Here is a 22,560-nt window from a genome sequence, read left to right as displayed (position 1 = left end):
GGGGGGGGGGGAGCGAGGTCATGAGAGTAAACAGGAAGGATTATAGCAGCACACAGTGTAAAAGTGAAGTGGTGTGTTATATTTTGAGCTGTAAATGTCGTCCGGCGTAAAGCACAGCGAGCCCTGTGGCTGCTCCCCGTGTCTTCCTGCGCTCGCGGCTCCCGACCCGTTCTGATGCAGCTGTCAGTCAGGGGAGGTTCGATGAGCCGGACAAACAGGAAATAGCTATAAAAAATACTGAAACCGAGAGCAGGAACCATGTTTTGAAACACACTATGTGGAAATAAAATAAATGTTCAGGGACACACACACACACACACACACACACACACACACAGGAGCAAACAGCGGCAGGCTAAATGAATGGGTAGCGCTTGCTGAGAACCGACGCTGATCACTATTTATCATATATTTTCTTTACCATGCAGTTGATTTGGTAGAGCAAGGCACTAACACTGTCAGTCAGGGGTTCGAATCCCTCGGGGGGGAATAAATGCACTCAAAGTCACAGTACTGTGAGGCGCCGGTTCGTAAAACCACCACATAGTCTGTGTTTATTACATGAAACCAAATCATGTGTAACAGTCTCCTATTTTCTATTTATTTATTTTTAGTTACCCAAAATATTAGACTTGTTGTTATGACAGTATGACTAAAGCCCCTCGAGAAACCCTCCTTCTCATTTGTCAACGTAATTAAACCATTTCTGGAAATCAAATCTGCTTCTGGTAATACATTACACCCGCTTATGCCCTGATTTGATTGGACAGTCAATCAAATTATCAGTCGGGTCTTTTTTTGTGTGTGTTATAGTTGCCTAGTAACATGCTAGTTAGCGAGCTAGCCAGCTATCAATAGTCTTGTGAAGTCAACCTCCTGAGAATAGACTGTGTTCAGGGGGGGGCACTAAAAAGAATAGACTGTGTTCAGGGGGGGGCACTAAAACAGTTACACAAATCAAATTAATACTTCTAAAACTGAAAAAAAAATAGCATTACCAACATTGATATTACACAATAAAACTTGTCTGACAGGGCGTCCGGATGGTGTACTGGTCTATTCCGTTGCCTACCAACCGGGGGATCGCCGGTTCAAATCCCCGCGTTACCTCCGGCTTGGTCAGGCGTCCCTACAGACACAACTGGCCGTGTCTGCGGGTGGGAAGCCGGATGTGTGGGTGTGTGTCCTGGTCGCTGCACTAGCGCCTCCTCTGGTCGGTCGGGGCGGCGCCTGTTCGGGGACTGGGGGGAATAGCGTGATCCTCCCATGTGCTACGTCCCCCTGGTGAAACTCCTCACTGTCAGGTGAAAAGAAGCGGCCGGCGACTCCACATGTATGGGAGAAGACATGTGGTAGTCTGCAGCCCTCCTCAGATCAGCAGAGGGGGTGAAGCAGCGACCGGGACGGCTCGGGAGAGTGGGGTAATTGGCCAGATACGACAGGGAGGAAACGGGGGGAAATTTAAAAAAGAAATGTGTCTGACTGAATTAAAATCATAGCGCTGGATCTTTAAGTCATGTGACCGGCTCGTGATGACACACCGGCCCAGCCTTTACAGGGCAAGACCGAATGCCTCCATTTGATTTTCTGAGCTGAAGCCCCTGCTGCCTGCCCAGATGCTCCTGACGGGCTTTAGCCAAGAAGGCAGCCGGGCACCACCCCCACCCCCATCTCACTACCCTAACATAAGCCAGGCCTCCACCCCTTTACAACATACCGTCTTCCCTGCCACCTTCCCTACATGGCAGACAGCGAGAGAAAAGAGAAGCAGGCATTGATTTCTCTCCTCTTCTTTTCTCTTGCATCTTAATGCGCCTCTGGTTTCAGAGAGGGAAGTGGTGGGTGGGTGGAAGGGGGGGAGGTGCAGGGTGAGGTTTCGGTGGCGTCTGCGGGAGAGCGAATATCCGACGTGAGATGATTCAGCTCAAGTGCCAGAGCAGAACGGAAGGAGCGGTGATGTTTATCATCCTTATGCACTGCTGCCGGCGGGGCGGTATATGTGCCCTTGACCCATCTAAACAAACCACCGCCACCCGGGCCCGATTAAAAATTCAAAGCAGGAAATCCAACGCGAGGTCCAGATTTAGATGGAGAATCGGAAAACGTGGCACGTAGAAGTACGGATTGTGACTCGTTTATGGTTTTAAAGCAGCATTTATATTCGGCATCTGTGACACAAACACCCCCGACACATATGATCACACATGCAAAATGTACTCTAGCCCTGATGACACACACGCGCACACAATCCCACACACACATTGTGTGTGGGATTGTGTGTCATCATATGTGTGTGTGCGTGTCTTTTACATTGAACTGTGTCAACGTGACAGTAGCAATCCCAGATAGCAAAACTGCTGTGGCCCGCACCCGTCCCACACCCGACACCTCCTCCGGCTCACATACCACGTGGAATGATGGCACTTGGGCGGTCCGCCCCTGTTTGCCAGATCTGGGCCAGAACCAAGCCATAGCAATGCCGCATGTGCCACATATTTGCCAAAGGTGGTCCATATTTGTTTTGTGATATTTGGGCCATATTCACCATTTACCACACGGGCCACTTCAGGCTCACATCCAGATCACATGTTGCCCAGAGCACCGCATCTTTGCCAAAAAAGGCCCACATTTGATTTGGCATATTTGGGCCATATTTGCTGTTAGACATGTGGGCCACTTCAGGCTCACATCCATTTTGTCAGGGCCAGAAGAAGGCCATCAGTGCCGCATCATTGCCTGAAGTGGCCCACATCCGGACGCTATCTGGGATCCTTCCCCTTGCAGAAGGCAGTATCACTCACTAATCCCAATCCGATTATCAGTACAGGTCATTTTATTTGCAATCAGCAACCTCAGAAGCACGGACCTTGACACACTCATTTGTTCAAAATGATCACACAACCAAATCGGGCAGGATACGTGGCACAGTGGAAAAGCTGTATCTCATCAACCCACCCCACCCCACCCCCATCAGTTTCTATTACCTCCGTTTAGTTGGATCTGGTGATACGCTATCTCAGATGCAAGAGAAACGTGAGGTGGAAATAGACTATTGGATTGGATTAAGGTTCAGGGACCGGAGGCGGAGAAGGGCATTAGAGATGATGTGGCTGTGGGGAGAGTGGAAGGGTCTGGTAGTGCTGCTCAGAGTGTCTTGATGCATGCTCAACAATCCAGCTAAGAGAATCAGAGAAGGCTGATGGATACGTTGTATCCAGATGAGCTGATTCAACTTCCTGTGATGTTCCAGAGAGTTTTATGGAAGATACAAATCAAGTAAAGTGCTAAAGATGGGGAAGTCTCTCCTGTGCACATATTTTGCACATCCATGTATGGATGCATGCACGGATATGTGTGCACAAGTGTGTGTGTGTGTGTGTGTGCGTGCGTGTATGTGTGTGTGTGCGTGTATGTGTGTGTGTGCATGCCGGTATTGCTGGTATATGTGTGCAGATGTTGATCTATTTGGACAAACTATAACATACCCCCCCCCGCCGTCTCTCCCTCTCTCTCTCTTTTTCTCTCTCTCGCCACCTCCCTCTCCCTCTCTCTCCCTCTCTCTCTCCCTCCTTCTGTCTCTATCTCTCCCCCTCCCTCTCTCACTCTCTCTTTCTCAGTTCAATTTCAAGTCAATTATCATGATGAAAAACATAAGTCAAAGTAAATATTAAAAGTATATGAACAATGATTCTCTTTCTCTACCGCTCTTGTTTCTCGCTCGGACATATCTTCAACAGTATGCCAATATTTCTTTTGCTCTCTCTCTTTCTCTCTCTCACACACACACACACACACACACATTCCCAGTTTCCTTCTCTCAGGGGTGTTTTTTATTATCTCTAGTACATTATATGAGCTTGTTTGACCCTTGACCCCAGCCATCAGAAAGTTATGGTTCACAGGGGTCCATAACGAGTGCAGCTTTGGCCTGTGCTTCCAGAGGTAGACTTCCATGGAGCGATCACCAATAATACCACCAATAACAACCCCCGACGCCCACCCACCCCAAATTCCTGACCAAAAACAAACGGCCCTCCGTCCCCTGACCCCCCAGTCTCACCCCGGCCCCCGGCCTTTTACTCATCCGTCAGTCTCCCCATGAGAAAGCCGGGGACAAAGGAACGACGATCAATGTTAACAATGTAGGGCGTAGTGATGTGTGTGTGTGTGTGTGTGTGTGTGTGTGTGTGTGTGTGTGTGTGTGTGTGTGTGTGTGTGTGTGTGTGTGTGTGTGTGTGTGTGTGTGTGTGTGTGTGTGTGTGTGTGAAAAAGAGAGAGAGGAAGAGAAGAGAGACATACAGACAGACAGATGGAGAGAGAGACATGACGGACAGACGGATGAAAGGCGAGACAGACAGACGGGAAGAGAGACAGACACACAGATGGATGGAAAGAGAGATGGACAGATGGATGAAAGGCGAGACGGGTGGACGGAAAGAGAGACAGACAAACGAATGAAAAGAAAGACAGACAGACGGATGAAAGGCAAGACAGGTTGACAAGAAGAGAGACAGACAGACGGATGAAAGGCGAGAGAGACGGACGGAAAGAGAGGCAGCCAGACAGATGAAAGGCGAGACAGATGGACAGAAAGAGAGACAGACAGACAGATGGACAGAAAGAGAAATGGGCGGATGAAAGGCGAAACAGATAGATGGAAAGAGACAGACGGATGAAAGGCGAGACAGATGGACGGAAAGAGAGACAGACAGATGGATGGAAAGAGACAGACAGATGGATGAAAGGCGAGACAGATGGACGGAAAGAGAAACAGACGAACGAAGGAAAAGAAAGACAGACAGACGGATGAAAGGCAAGACAGGTTGACAAGAAGAGAGACAGACAGATGGATGAAAGGCAAGACAGATTGACAAGAAGAGAGACAGACACAGATGAAAGGCGAGAGAGACGGACGGAAAGAGAGACAGCCAGACGGATGAAAGGCGAGATAGATGGACAGAAAGAGAGACAGACAGACAGATGGACAGAAAGAGAAATGGACGGATGAAAGGCGAAACAGATAGATGGAAAGAGCGACAGACGGATGAAAGGCGAGACAGATGGACGGAAAGAGAGACAGATGGACGGAAAGAGAAACAGACAAACGCATGAAAAGAAAGACAGACAGACGGATGAAAGGCAAGACAGGTTGACAAGAAGAGAGACAGGCAGACGGATGAAAGGCGAGAGAGACGGACGGAAAGAGAGACAGCCAGACGGATGGAAAGAGACAGACAGATGGATGAAAGGCAAGACGAATGGAAAGAGAGACAGATGGATGGAAAGAGAGACAGACGGATGAAAGGTGAGACAGGCGGATGAAAGGTGAGACAGACAGACATAATTCAGCAACTTCGGTCTCTGTGGAGGATTTCATAAATGCTGCCAATCCACTCGGCTGTCATGCAGATTCTGAACTTTCCCAACTTGCATCTGGGAAATCTTAATGAACCTGTGCTCTGGACTCAAACACACGCCATCATCTCTTGGTTATCAGCCTGTCGGGTAGTCAAGGCTTTGTCCGTGTCCAGCCTACGCAGTGTGTTTGGCCTCCATCAGCAGGTAACAGACGCTGCGAGGGCCTGGATGACTGTCTGAAACCATCTGAGCCTGCAGTTTGTCTAATCTGCTGTGTCCGAGGGGCTGCGACGTGTCTCTCAGACATTAACATGAACCCTGCGAAGGCCTGTAAGCCTCCTAATTGAGCTGTTACACCGAAATGCAACCCTCCGATAAATCACACGCGCTCCTCCCGTGACCGGGGGCAGTTATATTGACATCGTATACGGGGGCGAGTCCAATAGTAATGGGAAGGAAGGATCGGTTTTATTAGCTATGTGAGTACAAGGACTGCAGCTTGATAGGTGGTTGCAGTAACTAAAGTGGTATAGTGAAGAGGCAGGCCTGCGAGTTAGCGATGACAAAAAGAAGAATTCTGCAGAAATGCACGAAATGCAAGTGGGTCTTCTCTTGTTCTGTAGACAACAGGAACATTGACTCCGTTGGAGTCTGATTGATTTTAGTGATGTAAAGCTACGGATTCCAGTAACAAGGAAAATAATACCGTACACTGTATAAGATCCCTGTTTGCCGCTGGCCTCCCTCAGGGGAGGTCACGGAGCACAGGATATGAACATGTGCTCTGCCAACATCAAATACAACAAATAACTCCATTACAGATGTCACGGTGGGAGAAGATACAAGCGTCGACAACATCTCAGAGGGAGTTTTCCAGCACAAACACCTTTGTGCAGCGGTGACGAGCCATGGTCAAAGTCACAGCCGCCATCTTTACAAGCTGTGGTGAGGTTGTCCCTATATTCCAATGCAACCCAGTCTTAGAGACAAAACGTTAGTATGCAATTTATTTGCACTTCCTAAAACATGTTAAACATTTGCTACCGTTCTGTCGCATGGATGTGATGCATGTCAGCTCGTCTCGCAGGGCCGGACGTGACGAGGCCACTTCAGGATGAGCAATCGGGACTCAGGAGCACTTTATTTGTCGTTTCATTTCATATATATGCAAGTGTACTTGGGTACATGAAATGAAATGAAATATCGCTTCCCCTGGCCCACAGCAGTGCAACACAAAGACAAAAGCACATATCCAAAAACTACAAGAACACATACCCAAACTAACACACGTATCCAAACTAACACACATATCCAAACTAACACACGTATCCAAACTAACACACGTATCCAAACTAACACATATATCCAACCTAAAAACAAAAAAATCACTGTCCAAGGGAAAAAACAGCAGCCAGGATGACTGTCAGAACTGCAAGTCTGCATGTGCTAGCAGTTAGCTTAGCCTGCCACGCTTCCGCGTCCTGTCACACTGCCCTCAGTGCTGCCTCCTTGAGTGCAGTTCCAGGCAGGGCCATGGTCCCTGGGCCCACCAGACGTAGCAGACCAGGCTCCCCCAGCCGATACTATGCCAGCTCTCCCAGCCAGACACCTTTGACACACCTTCCTGCACTCCACACGACGACACAAAAAACACAGTCAACGCCAGGTGAGGCCGCCGCCAGACCACCCTCGGTGTTATTGAAACTGCTGGTCTGCATGGGCTAGCAGTTAGCTTAGCCTGCCCCGCTTCTGCGTGCTGTCAGACCGCCCTCAGGGTTACCTCCTCGGGTGCAACTCCAGGCAGGGCCGTGGTCCCTGGGCCCATGAGATGCAGCAGACCAAGCTCTCCCAGCCAATCCAGCGCCAGCTCTCCCAGCCATCAAAAGAAGACACAAACTTAGACGCAGAAGTGGACAAAGACACTACGTGGACAATACTGGGTGAGGCCGCCACAAACGTGGATTCGCGCCACCATCTTCCCACACCGGATGCAGAATACACGTATGTACAAATATACAGCTGGCCCCACAAGACTACATGTCAACTTATTAAGTCACGTTCGGTCGCATGCATACAGTGTATTTCATGTATTTATGAATCAGGATAAAGTTGAGTACACGTATTCAAATCATCTTCTTTAATACTGTTACACTAGAGATGGCTAAGTTGAGGTATAAGGTTAAGAATGGTTGTGTTTAGGTATTAGATTAGAGATGGTTAAATTAAGATTTGGTTCTAGTGTTGTCAAGGATGGAGTAAGGATCTGGGAGGTCAGTCATTTCCTCAGTAATGTCCTTGTTCCTCAATTTGTTTGCAATTAACATGTTTTGGAACCTGGAAATACTTTGTACACGAATGCGGTTTTCTGTTTGTCGGCTGTTTTGGGTGAAGTGTAATGTGCATGAAACCCACTTCGTGCTTTATATTCATGTGCGGCGTTGCTCTCGGGGGTGGTTGGCGAACATTCTTTCTCTCTAACACAAAGTGAATCCCGTTTTACCAAAGTCTTTCCAGAAGCCCTCCACCTCTGACCCCAGATACTCATGTGGCCTGTCGTCCAGCGACAGAGGCTAAAGCTTCATCAGTGACCATGCTTAAGACTCCGACTAGAACAGAAGCACTGCTGCATTTGTTTTTTTCCTCAACTGTAGCTCATCTTCACAACTGTGCCTTCATTTTTCAGCAGTTTCCGGTACATCCTCTGTGTTGCTGCAATTGTGCCTCATTGTTTCATCACTGTGGTGTTATCACTTCTGTGTTTTTTATGTCTGAACATTCACTTTTGTTTCACTTCCATGTTTGTGTCCACGCACTCCTGTAGCTTAGTCACCGTGGAATTAAACAGAACTAAACTAAATTAACTAAAAATAAGTTAATGGAGCGAAGCTAAACTGAACTGAACTAAAGTAAACTAAACTAAACTATAATAACTAAAAATAAAGTAAATGGAACTAAGGTACACTGAACTGAACTAACATAACTAAACTAAACTATAATAACAAAAAAATTAAATAAATCGTACTAAGTATAATAACTAAAAATAGAATAAATGGTACTAAGTTAGGCTAAACTGAATTAAACTAAACTAAATTAAACTGTACTAAATTAAATGAGACTAGACTAAACTAAACTGTACTAAATTAAATTAGACTAAACTAAACTGAACCAAACTGAACTCAAACTCAACTAAACTAAATTAAGTGAGGCGGAACTAAACTAAGGTAAACCAAACTGAACTAAATTAAGCCAAACCGAACTAAACTGAACAAACTAAACTAAACTGAACTAAATTAAGCTAAACCAACCCAAACTAAACTAAGCTAATATAAACTGAACTGAACTAAACTAAATTAAGCTAAACCAAACTAAACTAATATAAACTGAACTAAACTAGACTGAACTGAACTAATATAGACTGAACTAAACTGAACTGAACTGAACTAAACCAAACTAAACTCATATAAACTGAACTGAACTAAAATGAACGAGACTAAACTGAACTGAACTAAACTAAACCAAACCAAACCAAACTATATAAGCTGAACTAAACTGAACTAAACTAAACTGAACTGAACTAAACCAAACTGAACTAAACTAAACTGAATGAGACTAAACTAAACTGAATTAAACTAAACTAAACTGAACTGAACTGAACTAAACGGGACTAAACTAAACTAAATTTAACTAAACTGAACTAATATAAACTGAACTAAACTAAACTGAACTTAACTAAATTAAACTAAACTAAATAATATAAACTAAACTAAACTGAACTAAACGGGACTAAACTTAACTAAATTAAACTAAACTAATATAAACTGAACTAAACTGAACTAAACTAAACTGAACTAAACGAGACTAAACTTATCTAAATTAAACTAAACTAATATAAACTGAAATAAACTAAACTAAACTGAGCTAAACGAGACTAAACTTAACTACGTTAAACTAAACTAATATCAACTGAACTTGACAACTAAAATAAATGAGATTAAACTTAACTAATTAAACTAAACTAGGGGTGGTTTTCTTGGGATATGGGCTGTCTTTATTGATTAATAAACGCTCCAGACCTTCATCCAATGTCCTACACCAGCAGTAACCCTTCACCTTTTAGATCAGGAGAACCCATCGTCCCTGTTACACGTGAGGAGTCTGGATCTTTTAAAACCAAACAGAAGAGTCATTCTAGAGTCGTTACAGGATTCGTCTTGCCCGTTGACTCAGCTGAGCGATAAAAAAAAACTGTTAAAATGAAGTTTGTATGCCGACAGCGTCCTTCTTTCTCACACAGAACACAGCCATCGATGTAAGCTTGGATTGTACGGTTGAAGGGGAGTGTGTGTATTTCTATCACAGCTGGCCACGGTGGGACTCACAGCTGTAAACCTGCCGGCGTCTCGCTCCACGCAGTTCAGATAAAACAGAACGGTGCCGAATTTGTCAGAGTGCAGCATGGCGACAGTGCAGTTGTCTGTGCCGCTCCTGTACGCATTTCATCAGTCTGTGGAGAGAAGTGAAGCTGGTGATTTGTGCCTTCTCCTTCATCACGTCTTTGCCCCTCGCCACGAAGAAAACCCTATTAGTACATTGGACATACATGAGTATACAGAGGTGAAACTACCATATATACAGGTATTGCAGCTGCACTGGGGCTCACAGCAGTTTAGGGCCCGCACACACGGACCCCTCTTTATCTCGCCACTATCGTGTCAAAGATCTAGACTCGGTATGTTCATCCATCCATCCATCCATCCATCCATCCATTATCCAAAACCGCTTATCCTGCTCTCAGGGTTACGGGGATGCTGGAGCCGATCCCAACAGTCATTGGGCGGCAGGCGAGGAGACACCCTGGACAGGCTGCCACGCCATCACAGGGCCCACACACACACACACACCTGCATGTCTTTGGACTGTGGGAGGAAACCGGAGCACCAGGAGGAAACCCATGCAGACACGGGGAGAACACGCAAACTCCACACAGAAGACGACCCCCAAGGTTGGACTACCCCGGAGCTTGAACCCAGGACCTTCTTGTTGTGAAGTGACCGCGCTAACCACTGCACCACCGTGCCGCCCAATAGTCATTCAAACAGTGGTTAATCTTTAGTTCTTGGCCCTCTTGTACAAAAATGTGCAAAGTATGCCCGTGTGCACCCCAGCACCCCGACCGACCGGAGGAGGCGCTAGTGCAGCGACCAGGACACATACCCACATCCGGCTTCCCACCCGCAGACACGACCAATTGTGTCTGTAGGGACACCGACCAAGCCGGAAGTAACACGGGGATTCAAACCGCCGATCCCCATGATGGTAGGCAACGGAATAGACTGCCACGCCACCCGGACACCCCCGTATCTGTGTTTTGGTACAGTTGTTTTCACATCTGATGTTACCCGTACCCGCGTACACATTAACCGTACTCGAGACCACCTTTTCACGTGGACTCGGGCACAGTTTGTTGATCTGTGCCCGGGTACGGTACACAGTGTTCACACGACTCAAAAGAACTCGACTTTGGTGTCAAGTGTACTCGGATCCGGGCCCGTGTGCTTAGTGTGAAAGCACCCTTGGGCGTCAACTGTGCAGTGCATTTCACTGTTGCTGGTCGTTTTAAAGCGGCGTTCTTTCACTTCTTTCATTCGCTACTGACACGACGTCATGTTACGTGTGACTGTGATGGGCAGGCCCGTTTTGCATCGGGGCCCGGCGCTGACTCGTTACGCCTGTGCAAGTATTAGGGCTGTGTACTGGCGAGAATTTGGCAATACGATACATGTCACGATACAGCGGTTACGATTCAATATATCGCGATGTATTGCAATACTGTAAGAGAGGCGATACATAGGCCTGTGTTCCTTGAGCTTATGCTACTTCCTGTTTCAGTTTACGTTGTTGGGTTGGAGTGGAAGAGTCAAATGGCTGAAGATAGATTACAACGCTGTTATCTAGCGGTCGTGGGGTTGCACACAACACAAAATGTTTGTCACGAACCTTCACATGTAAATAATTTAAAATCGATACCGTGGCTTCGAGAATCGAGACAGTATCACAAACGATAATATCGTGATACTCGAGTGTATCGATGTTTTCTTACACCCCTAGCTAGTATAGTAGAATACAATTAGTATAACTATAGTGTATGAGTTATAATTATAATTAAAAGTATAATTTGTTACAATCATATATTTTTATCTGCTTCAAACTGGCAAATACATATGAGATTCCCTTTGGGAAAATGAAGTCATTCTATTCTGTTCTATTCTATTGATGGCTAAGTGAAGGACAGTGGTCCTCATCACAAAAACGCCTCGCCGAACAAGACAGACGGTCCAAAAATATTTATTTAATTCTAATTCCATGTTATCGTTACGTTCTTTTTTATTTGTGTGCTTTCACTTGTACAGTGAAACGCGCTGCATTTTAATATATGCAGCCAATGAAGTCTGATTGGCTGGTTTGATTGAAAATTAAAACAATTCAATACTGGCTTCAAGCATGCTCAATAATCCAGGTAAGAAACTCACAGGAAGGTTGAATCAGTTCATCTGGACACAACGTTTATTGACGGGTACGTCTCATCACTCATCTAAGTGACCTCTTCAGTCTCAACTGACTGCAGGCGTCCCACCCTTATAAACAACACAGCTGCATAACGACCAAAAACAAGGATCGGTTTCATATGCAGATTGCCGTGACCATTAACTAGAGTTTCAACGGCCATGTGTACTATTCACAGAGGATTTGGGAATGTTTGCAATCACGGCATTGGAAGATGGTGACCCTTTACACTGACACCTGGTGTTAAAATTAAATCTCAGGATGTAGCACATTTCATCGACCACATTAACTCTGCGGGCAACCACATCAAGCTCACCAGGGAGGATGTGAAAAATGACAGATTAGTCTTCTTACGCTGGGAAATTGCAATTGGTGATGGGGGACATTTTGATTGTTGATGTTTACCATAAACCAACACATACTGACCAGTACTTAAGGTTTGACTCTCATCATCCACTGGAGCACAGACTAGAGTCACCAGGACGCTGTACCACCGAGCTGACAATGTCCCCATTGACACAGTGGCCGAGGAAGAGGAGAAATCCCACATTTAACAGGCCCTGGTTAAGTGTGGTTATCTTAACTGGGCGTTTGTCAAGGCTGGGAAGACGCCCAAACAGTGTACCAGCCGATCGAAGAGAGGGGAAGGACAACAGCTGTCTAATCATAACGGTGGTGATTCTGTATGTGGCAGGAGTGGCGCAACAGTCGAGATGCATATTTTCCATACAAACACCACATCACGCTTGCTTTCAAACCCCAAAACACGCTGTGCCAGAAGTTGGTCCACCCCAAGGATCAGGTCCCCCGGCACAAACAGAGCAACATAGTGTACGCTGTTAAGTGCCAGGAGGATTGCTGTGACTTGTACATCGGGGAAACCGAACAGACGCTGGCCAAGAGGATGACACAACACAGGAGAGCTAACGCGTCAGGCCAGGACTCCACATTCTACACCATCTACAGGCCGGTGGCCACTCTCTCAAGGATGAGGGTGTGCTCATCCTGGATAGGGAGGAACGCTGGTTTGAACGTGCAGTCAAAGAAGCCATCTATGTGAAGAGGGGACGGTCGTCCCTGAACCGAGGGATGGGGGGGAGGGGGGCTAAGTGTACATCTGTCACCATCTTACAATGCTGTGATTGCAAACATTCCCAAATCCTGTGTGAATAGTCCACATGGCCATTGAACTCTAGTTAATGGTCATGCCCATTTGCATATGAAACTGGCCATTGTTTTCGGTCATTATGTCGTATTGTTTATAAGGGTGAGGATACTGGCCGTCAGTTGAGACTGAAGAAGTCAGTTAGATGAGTGATGAGACGTTTCTCTCTCAATAAACGTTTTTTCCAGATGAACCGATTCAACTTTCTTTGAATTCAATACTGAGTTATTGAGTCGGGTGCGGAGGTGAAAGGGAGAGGTGGAGAAATAGGGAACTGGTGGAATGGGGAGGTCAATGTGTTGGGGGGGGGGGGGTCCAATGAAGAAAATCAGCTGCTGAGTTTCCAGTGTTTTTAATTTTGATGTTGGCATCTGCAAATTGGATGCTGGTCTACTTTCGAAGAGAGCTAAAGTATCTTCCCTGAAGGATCCCAGAAGAGGCAGGTTTGCCCTTCATGTGCCAAATGTTGTATCCCCTTTAGAATATGTAACCCTTGTATCCCACTTAAAACAGACCTCGGTTATTACATTTCATTTCACTTAAGGAAAGGAAAAATCTGTCGTGAGAGTAGGGTGCAGGTTGAGGAGAGCCTGGAGAGGTGGAGGTATGCACTGGAGAGAAGAGGAATGAAAGTCGGTCGGAGCAAGATGGAATACCTATGTGTGAACCAAGGGAGGACAGTGCAATGGTGAGGATGCAGAGGTGATGAAGGCATATGAGTTTAAATAGTTGGGGTCGACTGTCCAAAGTAATGGGGAGTGCAGACGAAGGGTGAAAAAGAGAGTGCAGGCGTGGAGAAGAGTGTCAGGAGTGATTTGTGACAGAAGGGTACCAGCAAGAGTTAAAGGGAAGGTTTACATGATGGTTGTGAGACCAGCTATGTTGTATGGTTTGGAGACAGTGGCACTGATGAAAAGACAGGAGGTGGAGCTGGAGGTGGCAGAGTTGAAGATGATAAGATTTTCACTGGGAGTGACGAAGAAGGACAGGATTAGGAACGAGTATATTAGAGGGACTGCTCAGGTTGGACGGTTTGGAGACAAAGCAAGAGAGGCGAGATTGAGATGGTTTGGACATGTGTGGAGGAGAGATGCTGGGTATATTGGGAGAAGGATGCTGAATATGGAGCTGCCAGGGAAGAGGAGAAGAGGAAGGCGAAAGAGGAGGTTTATGGATGTGGTGAGGGAGGACATGCAGTGGTGGTGTGACAGAGGAAGACGCAGAGGACAGGAAGAGATGGAAACGTATGATCCGTTGTGGCGACCCCTAACGGGAGCAGCCGGAAGTAGAAGAAGAAGAAGGAGAAGTGAAAAATAGCAACATGTTGATCTTAATCGACATTAAATAATTATTTAATTGAATGTGTATTTTCGGATCGTCCGCGCGGTTTCACGACCAAATTAGGACGACTTAATTGGCTTGTGTGCTCCTCTGCAGCTTGTTAAATTAACACGCAGAGCAACACACAGGGCGAACCACCGTGTGTGGTTTCACACGTCAGGCAAATCACATCGCTATAATAGGCCTGATCAACTTCGTGTTGTCCGTCGCGCCGTGTTGCGAAAGTCTCCTCCCGAGCCAGAACGCCTCGCATCAAGCCCGGTGGGATCGTGTCTCGGCGACACACGCTCTGCAGGGGGATGCGAGATGTGGCACAACACCCATCCTCTCCAGACGCGACGCGCTCCGCGTTATCGTGTCCGTCCGAGCTCCAGACTCGGGGGGCTGAGATAAATGCACGAACGAGCAGCAACAAGGCCAACAACCAGGGGAAAAAAAAGCGGAGGAGGGGAACGAGTCTGGGGGGGGTGGAATTACGCCGTCTCGCTCGTCTCTTCTCCCGGACGAGGAGGAGAAGGAGAAGATCGCGTTCTGCACACCGTCTCTCCTCCTCCTCCGCCTTTATCGATGACGCCAGTCGCCGTTGCCATTTGTGTTTATTGGCTCGTCGGTTTCGTGGGAGCCCTGACGCGGCGTGTAAGGTGCCGATCCTTAAAAGCAAAAATAAAATAAAATAAAGGGAAAATGTACCAACGCCAACAATGTAACACTCATAGTATCATCTCTCCCTATGAGGACAGAGCCTTTCTTCTGCATGGACCAAACAAACAAAACTAAAAGCTGCACCAACCCGTCACTCAGGGAGCAGTTCTGCCCGACTTGGGGGGGGGGGAGACTGAGCATGATGTGATTTATTGTGAGGGTACATGAATGGTACCGGAGCCTCGCCCTCCCTCCCCCCCCCTCCCCCATGATGGTCTGTACTCACCAAGCGGAGCCGTAGGCCCCCGAGCCGACTGGAGTCAGGTTCTGGTACCGCTCGGGAACCTCCATACGGTCTTGTTCAGCTCCTGCCGATAATAACCCGGTCTGGCCGACATCTCCGCCCGGAACCAATGTCACAGCACCGCGGACAGGACCGGACTGTGAACGCTGCGCGCACGACTGAATGGCACGCGAACTGCACGGAGGAGATCCGCCGGCCGGTTTCTATCCCCCCCCCTTCCCCCCTCCCCCTCCCGCCTTTCTTCTTCTTCTCTCCTCTCTCTCTCTCTCCGTCTCACTCACACATTCCCTTCATCTCTCTCCCCCTCCCATCGTTTTCCATTTCCTCTCTCTCTCCGTCTGCCGTTTTCTCTCTCCTCCTTTCGCATTCCCTTTATCTCGCCCTCCCTCCCTCCCTCCCTCCCTCCCAGGGAGTTTCAGTTTCTCTTTCCGTCTCTTTCCTCTCTCGAGCTGTTGTTTTCTTGTCTCTCTCTCTGGGCGCTCTCTCTCTCTCTCTCTCTCTCTCTCTCTCCTCTCTCTCTCTCTCTCTCTCTCTCTCTCCTCTCTCTCTCTCTCTCTCACCCACACCATTCATTCCCCTCATCTCTCTCCCTTTCCTCTCTCTCAATCTGTCGCTCTCTCTCTCTCATCTCTCTCTCTCTCTCTCTCCTTTCTCCTTTCCCCTTTCTCCTTTCATTCCTTCATCTCTCTCCTCCCTCCCAACATTTTCCCTTTCCTCTCTCTCAATCTGTCCGCTCTCTCTCTCTCTCCTCTCTCTCTCTCTCCTCTCTCTCCTCTCTCTCCTTTCTCCTTTCTCCTTTCATTCCCTTCATCTCTCTCCCCTCCCAACATTTTCCCTTTCCTCTCTCTCAATCTGTCGCGCTCTCTCTCTCTCTCTCTCTCTCTCTCTCTCTCTCTCTCTCTCTCTCTCTCTCTTCCTCTCTCTCTCTCTCTCTCTCTCTCCTTTCTCCTTTCTCCTTTCATTCCCTTCATCTCTCTCCCCCTCGCAACATTTTCCCTTTCCTCTCTCTCAATCTGTCGCTCTCTCTCTCTCTCCTTTCTCCTTTCATTCCTTCATCTCTCTCCCCTCCCATCGTTTTCTCTTTCCTCTCTCGATCTGTCGTTTTCTCTCTCTCTCTCACTCCTTTCTCCTTTCATTCCCTTTATCTCTCTCCCCTCCCATCGTTTTCTCTTTCCTCTCTCTCAATCTGTCGCTCGCTCTCTCTCTCTCTCCTTTCTCCTTTCATTCCTTCATCTCTCTCCCCTCCCAACATTTCCCTTTCCTCTCTCGATCTGTCGCTCTCTCTCTCTCTCTCTCTCTCCTTTCTCCCTTACTCATTCCTTTATCTCTCTCCCCCTCCTATCGGTTTCTCTTTCCTCTCTCGATCTGTGTCTTTCTCTCTCTCTCTCTCTCCTTTCTCCTTTCATTCCCTTTATCTCTCCCCCTCCAACATTTTCCCTTTCCTCTCTCTCAATCTGTCGCTCTCTCTCTCTCTCTCTCTCTCTCTCTCTCTCTCTCCTCTCTCTCTCTCTCTCTCTCTCTCTCTCTCTCTCCTTTCTCCTTTCATTCCTTTATCCCTCCCCCTTCCATCATTTTCTCTTTCCTCTCTCCATCTGTCATTCTCTCTCTCTCTCTCTCTCTCTCTCTCTCTTCTCTCTCTCTCTCTCTCTCTCTCTCTCTCTCTCTCTCTCTCTCTCTCCCTTACTCATTCCCTTTATCTCTCTCCCCCTCCTATCGTTTTCTCTTTCCTCTCTCGATCTGTCGTTCTCTTTCTCTCTCTCTCGCTCACTCACTCTCACACACATACACACTCCCGTTCTCTCTTTCGCTCATCTCCCCGTGTCTCCCTCTCGGCCTCTCCCTTCTCCCCGTTTCTTTTCGTGGTAAAGGTCCTATCAGTAAAATCTTGTCTTGACTATGTTACAGCAACACCCACAACAACAAAACGACATTCACGTGTCGTGAGGGATGGGGGGTTGCCAATCTTCACTAAGTGTCAAAGGCAGCTTTAGCAGGTGCAGACCTGTCTGGCTTTCAGAACCCGCGTTCTGACCCGGAGACTCTCTTGTGATGAAGTCACACCTCCGCCGCTCCGCGGAGGAGCCAGTTGTGCAACACAACCGGAAATATCCCAGTAAACAATCTCCACAGCGGTGAGGCGAAGGCGCCACTAGTTTTGTGGAAGAACGTTGGCCTTCTAAAGGGCGGGCGCCCTCTACTGGTTGGTTTATCATATACGTAACTAGTGTGTTATTTTTTCGCCCGGTGCGGGATTCGATACGGGGTGTACTGCACCACAAGGCGACGTCACTAACCGCTCGGCTAAAGGGGTCAGACCCGTTAGCTAGGGGGCTAACGGGTCTTATTGGTAGTTTACGGTCGTCACCCTCCCGGAAGCGCGCCCTGGCGCTTTGTTCTTCCCGCGCTCCGAAGAGACTTCTGAGGATCCGTACACTTCCGGATCCCACGCTGCCACCAATGTAACCGGTTATTTTGTTGCCCGGTGCGGGATTCGATACGGGGTGTACTGCACCGCAAGGCGGCATCACTAACCGCTCGGCTAAAGGGTCAGACCTGTTAGCTAGGAGCTAACGTGTCTTATTAGTAGTTTACATTATGATTGCTGTTGTTGTACAACAATAATAATCATAATAATTTATAATTAACAGAGCATCCTGAAGTTTGACTGTATAGTGCTAATAGTAGCCAATGACAGCGCTAACTCTTTTTCATTTTGTTTTACATCTGTTTATTAGCATCACGGTGCGCAGTGGTTAGCGCAGTCGCCTCACAGCAAGAAGGTCCTGGGTTTGAGCCCCGGGGTAGTCCCATCTTGGGGGTCGTCCTCTGTGTGGAGTTTGCATGTTCTCCCCGTGTCTGCGTGGGTTTCCTCCGGATGCTCCGGTTTCCCCCACAGTCCAAAGACATGTAGGTCAGGTGAATTGGCCATACTAAATTGTCCCTAGTGTGTGTCGGGGGTGGGGGGGGGGCTGTGATGGATTGGCGGCCTGTCCAGGGTGTCTCCCCGCCTGCCGCCCAGTGACTGCCGGGATAGTCTCCAGCATCCCTGCGACCCTGAGTAAGGATAAGCGGTTTGGATAATGGGTGGATGTTTATTATTATCAAACTTCCTCGGCTAACAATGAACAAATCTCGAGCTTGATTGCAACTCACCGCTCCACTGGAAGGCTGCAGGTACCGGGCCTGTTTCTCTGTGACGTACGGGGTCAAGGGTTGCAGCCGGTGTCACAAATTCTATCAAAGGACACTCAGTCCAGTAGCAAACCTTTTGCTGTGACAGAAGGTCAACTTTGGGGTCGGTTTGTGTTCAGTTTAACTGCTCAGAGAGTCACTTGGTCCTCGGCTTTGTTAACGCTAAGTTAACGCTGGTGCTGCTCTATTCAGAGCCGGTCTCCACCCCATATAGGGTTTCTTTCGCTTCCGGCCTCTCAGGGCATCACAGTGTAGCATATTTCACCAGTATTAATAAAAACCTTTCCAGGCACGTTCGTGTCAACTTTAGTTTCACTTTCCCCTTCCATTGCTGAATGGTCTTTTTATATATATTTATTTATTTTTTGCTTATTTTGTAAAACTTGATGACAAATTAGAAGAAAATGAAAACACCAACTTTAAAGTCAAATGCACGGAAGGGAATCCGTATGTGTGGAAACAGAACGGTCTTCTCCGCACGGTGCCTCACCACTGTATAAAGATCCATGAGCGTGCCTACTGGCTGAGGTGTTGAACAACATGACAGATGAGGAGAGGGAAAACTGATTTATCAGGCCCCACATCATCTGGATGAGGGCATTTTTCTAATAAGGGGAAAAGCTCTCTGTTTGTGGAGAAGGACAGCACCATTTATAAAACATTCAAGAGATGAAACTGATTCATTGTTTGCTTGTTTTGTTGTTTTTTTCATGAATACTACAGTACAGGCCTGTCCAGAGTGTCTCCCCGCCTGCCGCTCCCTAACTGCTGGGATGGGCTCCAGCATCCCTGCAACCCTGAGAGCAGGATAAGCGGTTTGGATATTGGATGGACGGAATACTGCAGTGCAGTGGTTCTCAATCAAGTCCTCAGGTACCACCAGCACCCCTGGTTTTCAATTCTGCCAGCTGATTGTGTGTTCCCTGTTGTTCCAGTTATTCCAGCCTCCATTCAACAGGTTTTACACCGTGTTATAGGCAAGCCCAAACTCACGTATTTCAATTGGAAATGTCCTACTTCCTATGTCATGGTTTCATGCTGTTGACAAAGGGGAAAAAAAGGGATGCTGTTCGGTGTCTCGTTCTTCCCTGCAGCATTTTTTGAGCAAGCTAATGTTGTGCTGCTAAGCTGGTTGGTGAAAAAAATGGATGATATAACTTTTAAACTTCACATATTGCTAAAATGAATGCAAAAGGAAAGACTAGCACAATTCACATAATTATATACCCAAATATGCACCGATGTGTAAAGAAACACTTTTCCTTTCTAAACATGAGTGTGAATCATTTGTTGTTCCACTTTTCTTTTCTTTTTTGTCTTCTTTTTTTGCTCTGACATCACCAGTGCTCAGGTCAGATAAACCAGAGAACTAAACTGCTACCTAAATTTCTGACCTATAACAATAATCAAAAAGGATAAAATTAACGCAGATTAGATTGCACATTGCTGATCTTCTCAGGGGAAGTTTGATTATTCGTTTTGAAAAAAGAAAAGAAAAGTGAATTAAGGTCCTGTACCTAACCGATGATCACAAGTCCTCACTGTCCAAGACCGAGTCAGTCCAAGTCATTATGCGGTGAGGTCCGAGAAGAGATTGAAATTTTCAGAATATGGACTCAAAAACGACAGCGAGCAAAAAGATCCAACAAAGTCTCCCAAGTTTCTCGAGGTCAACCATAACGCAGCAAAGACTGATCTAAGACAAAGAGGACATTTCTGAAGCCGAGCCAAGCCGTGGCTTACAGAGACTTTGTTCTAGCAACTTGCAAGATACTTACTGGGAATATATGGGTGACTTCCTGTACTCAAAGTTGATCTAGAACGCCCCTCGGTGGACGTGACAGCTGATGATGTCATCCCGCCCGCTGAGGACATTGAACGGGACCTTTCTGCTGGCATGTAGGTGGGAGGTGGTGTTGGGATGGAGGGCTCAAGAGAGGCGACAGAAATCTTGCCAATTGGAGGAGCTGAGGTCTTGATGTGGGCAGTGGTCCAGTCCTTGGTGGTCTCCATGACGGGATGTGCTGAATTAGAAGACAAGAGGGATCGCTTCTTTTAAACACACTGAGACATTTCATCACAAAGGGATAGATTCACTCCTTAACCCAGACCTCGATAAAATGTTGCCAGGATTCCCTCTCAGTCACACAGGCATAAACTTTTCAGATTCCAGTTTTTCAATGTTCCACAGGTATAAATTAACAATAATCAAAAAGGATAAAATTACTGCAGATTGGATTTGCACTTTATTGATCTCAAGGGAAGTTTGATATTCATTTTAAAAATGGGGGGGGGGTCACCACCCCCCCACCCCCACCATATAAATTGTCCCTAGGTGTGAATGTGTGTGTGTGTGTGAGCGTGGGCCCTGTGATGGCCTGGCGGGATGTCCAGGGTGTCTCCCTACCTGCTGCCCAATGACTGCCGGGATAGGCTCCAGCATCCCCATGACCCTGGGAGCAGGATAAGCAGTTTGGATAATAGATGGCTGGATGGATGGATGGATGGATGGATGGATGGATGGATGGATGGATGGATGGATGGGGGAAAAAAAGTAAATTAAGGTCTTGTATCCGACTGGTCTTGAAAACATTGTCACTAGTCCTTACTATCCAAGACCAAGGCAAGTCCAGGTGTGAAGTCCGAGACAAGATCGGTTACTACAGCATGAAAGAAGTCCAGTGGGGCAATCTTTCAAGAATGCTGTGGTAGAACATCTCGTCCCAGCTTCTCACAAGTCCACCCAGAGAGTTTGGCTGGCTAATACCAACATGTCGCCTTTCTACTTACCTCACATGTTATCGGTGTAATGCGCTGGATGCCACGTGTGTTGCCTACGTTCACATAGGTCCCCCTGTATTTGATGGTCTTGTATGACATAAGGCAATTTGGATTGGGTTGATGTAATGAGTTTTCACCCAGATGTAAGAAAATGCATAGATTCTCTCCCTCTAAGTGGCTGTCGGATGTATCTCATTTTATGCTGAAAAATGCCCCCCCCTTTTTCACCCCAATTGTATCTGGCCAATTACCCCACTCTTCCGAGCCGTCCCAGTTGCTGCTCCAGCCCCTCTGCCGATCCGTGGAGGGCTGCAGACTACCACATGCTTCCTCCCATACATGTGGAGTCGCCAGCCGCTTCTTTTCACCTGACGGTGAGGAGTTTCACCAGGGGGACGTAGCGTGTGGGAGGATCACGCTATTCCCCCCAGTTCTCCCCCCCAAACAGGTGCCCCGACCGACCAGAGGAGGCGCTAGTGCAGCGACCAGGACACACACCCACATCCGGCTTCCCACCCGCAGAGACGGCCCATTGTGTCTGTAGGGACGCCCGACCAAGCCGGGGACAACGTGGGGATTCGAACCGGCGATCCCCGTGTTGGTAGGCAACAGAATAGACCACCACGCCACCTGGACACCCCCCGTTTTATGTTGAATTTATCATAAGGACAATCATTGGTGCTGTCCAGGACCCATACAAACATGTCTTCAGTTCAAAACATGTAAAAAGATGTGATACCTGAGCTTTGCTTCACAGCGTGGACGGCTTTCAAAATGGGTCACTTGCAGTACAGTACTATCAATTCACCTTATCGAGCTCTGTGGAGGGAGGCTGAGTTGGGCAAAAAAAACACAAATCTGGTCAAGACAGAATGAGGAAAATACGAACGAATGTCTCCCACGAGTGACTGTAGGGCCATTTAACAGTGAACATCCTGTTTGTTTTGAACATTTCAACAAGTGACATTCGGGAGAAAAATGTTTTTTAATCTGCTCGAACATGCACACAAACATGCGCTGACACACACACACACCTACACACACGCACACACCCACACCCACATACACCCGCACCAACTCCACAGGAGGTCAGTTCTCTTTGTTTCCTCGCTCATGGACTCAAGGGTACACCCCCCCCCCACCTCCTTCCCCTTCCCCAAATAAGCGTCACTCTTAGGGGAGGGAGGCGTGAGAGACAGAGGGAGAGGGGGAG

The 22,560-nt window shown here is 47.4% G+C and overlaps 1 protein-coding gene across 1 annotated transcript in view; it reads right to left on the bottom strand.

Annotated features, from left to right (window-relative positions):
• LOC130110855 (mitogen-activated protein kinase 11-like) overlaps positions 1 to 15,562 on the bottom strand; it is a 29,016-nt gene extending 13,454 nt beyond the window's left edge. Inside the window, 2 exon segments of the mRNA XM_056278064.1 lie at positions 15,357 to 15,417; positions 15,420 to 15,562. Of these exon segments, the coding sequence (XP_056134039.1) occupies positions 15,357 to 15,417; positions 15,420 to 15,468 (110 nt within the window). The 5' untranslated portion in view covers positions 15,469 to 15,562.
• Between the last annotated feature and the right edge of the window lie 6,998 nt (positions 15,563 to 22,560).

This window comes from Lampris incognitus, chromosome 3, assembly GCF_029633865.1.
Source record: "Lampris incognitus isolate fLamInc1 chromosome 3, fLamInc1.hap2, whole genome shotgun sequence".
Lineage (NCBI taxonomy): Eukaryota > Metazoa > Chordata > Actinopteri > Lampriformes > Lampridae > Lampris > Lampris incognitus.
This window is presented reverse-complemented; position numbering and strand designations above follow the sequence as displayed.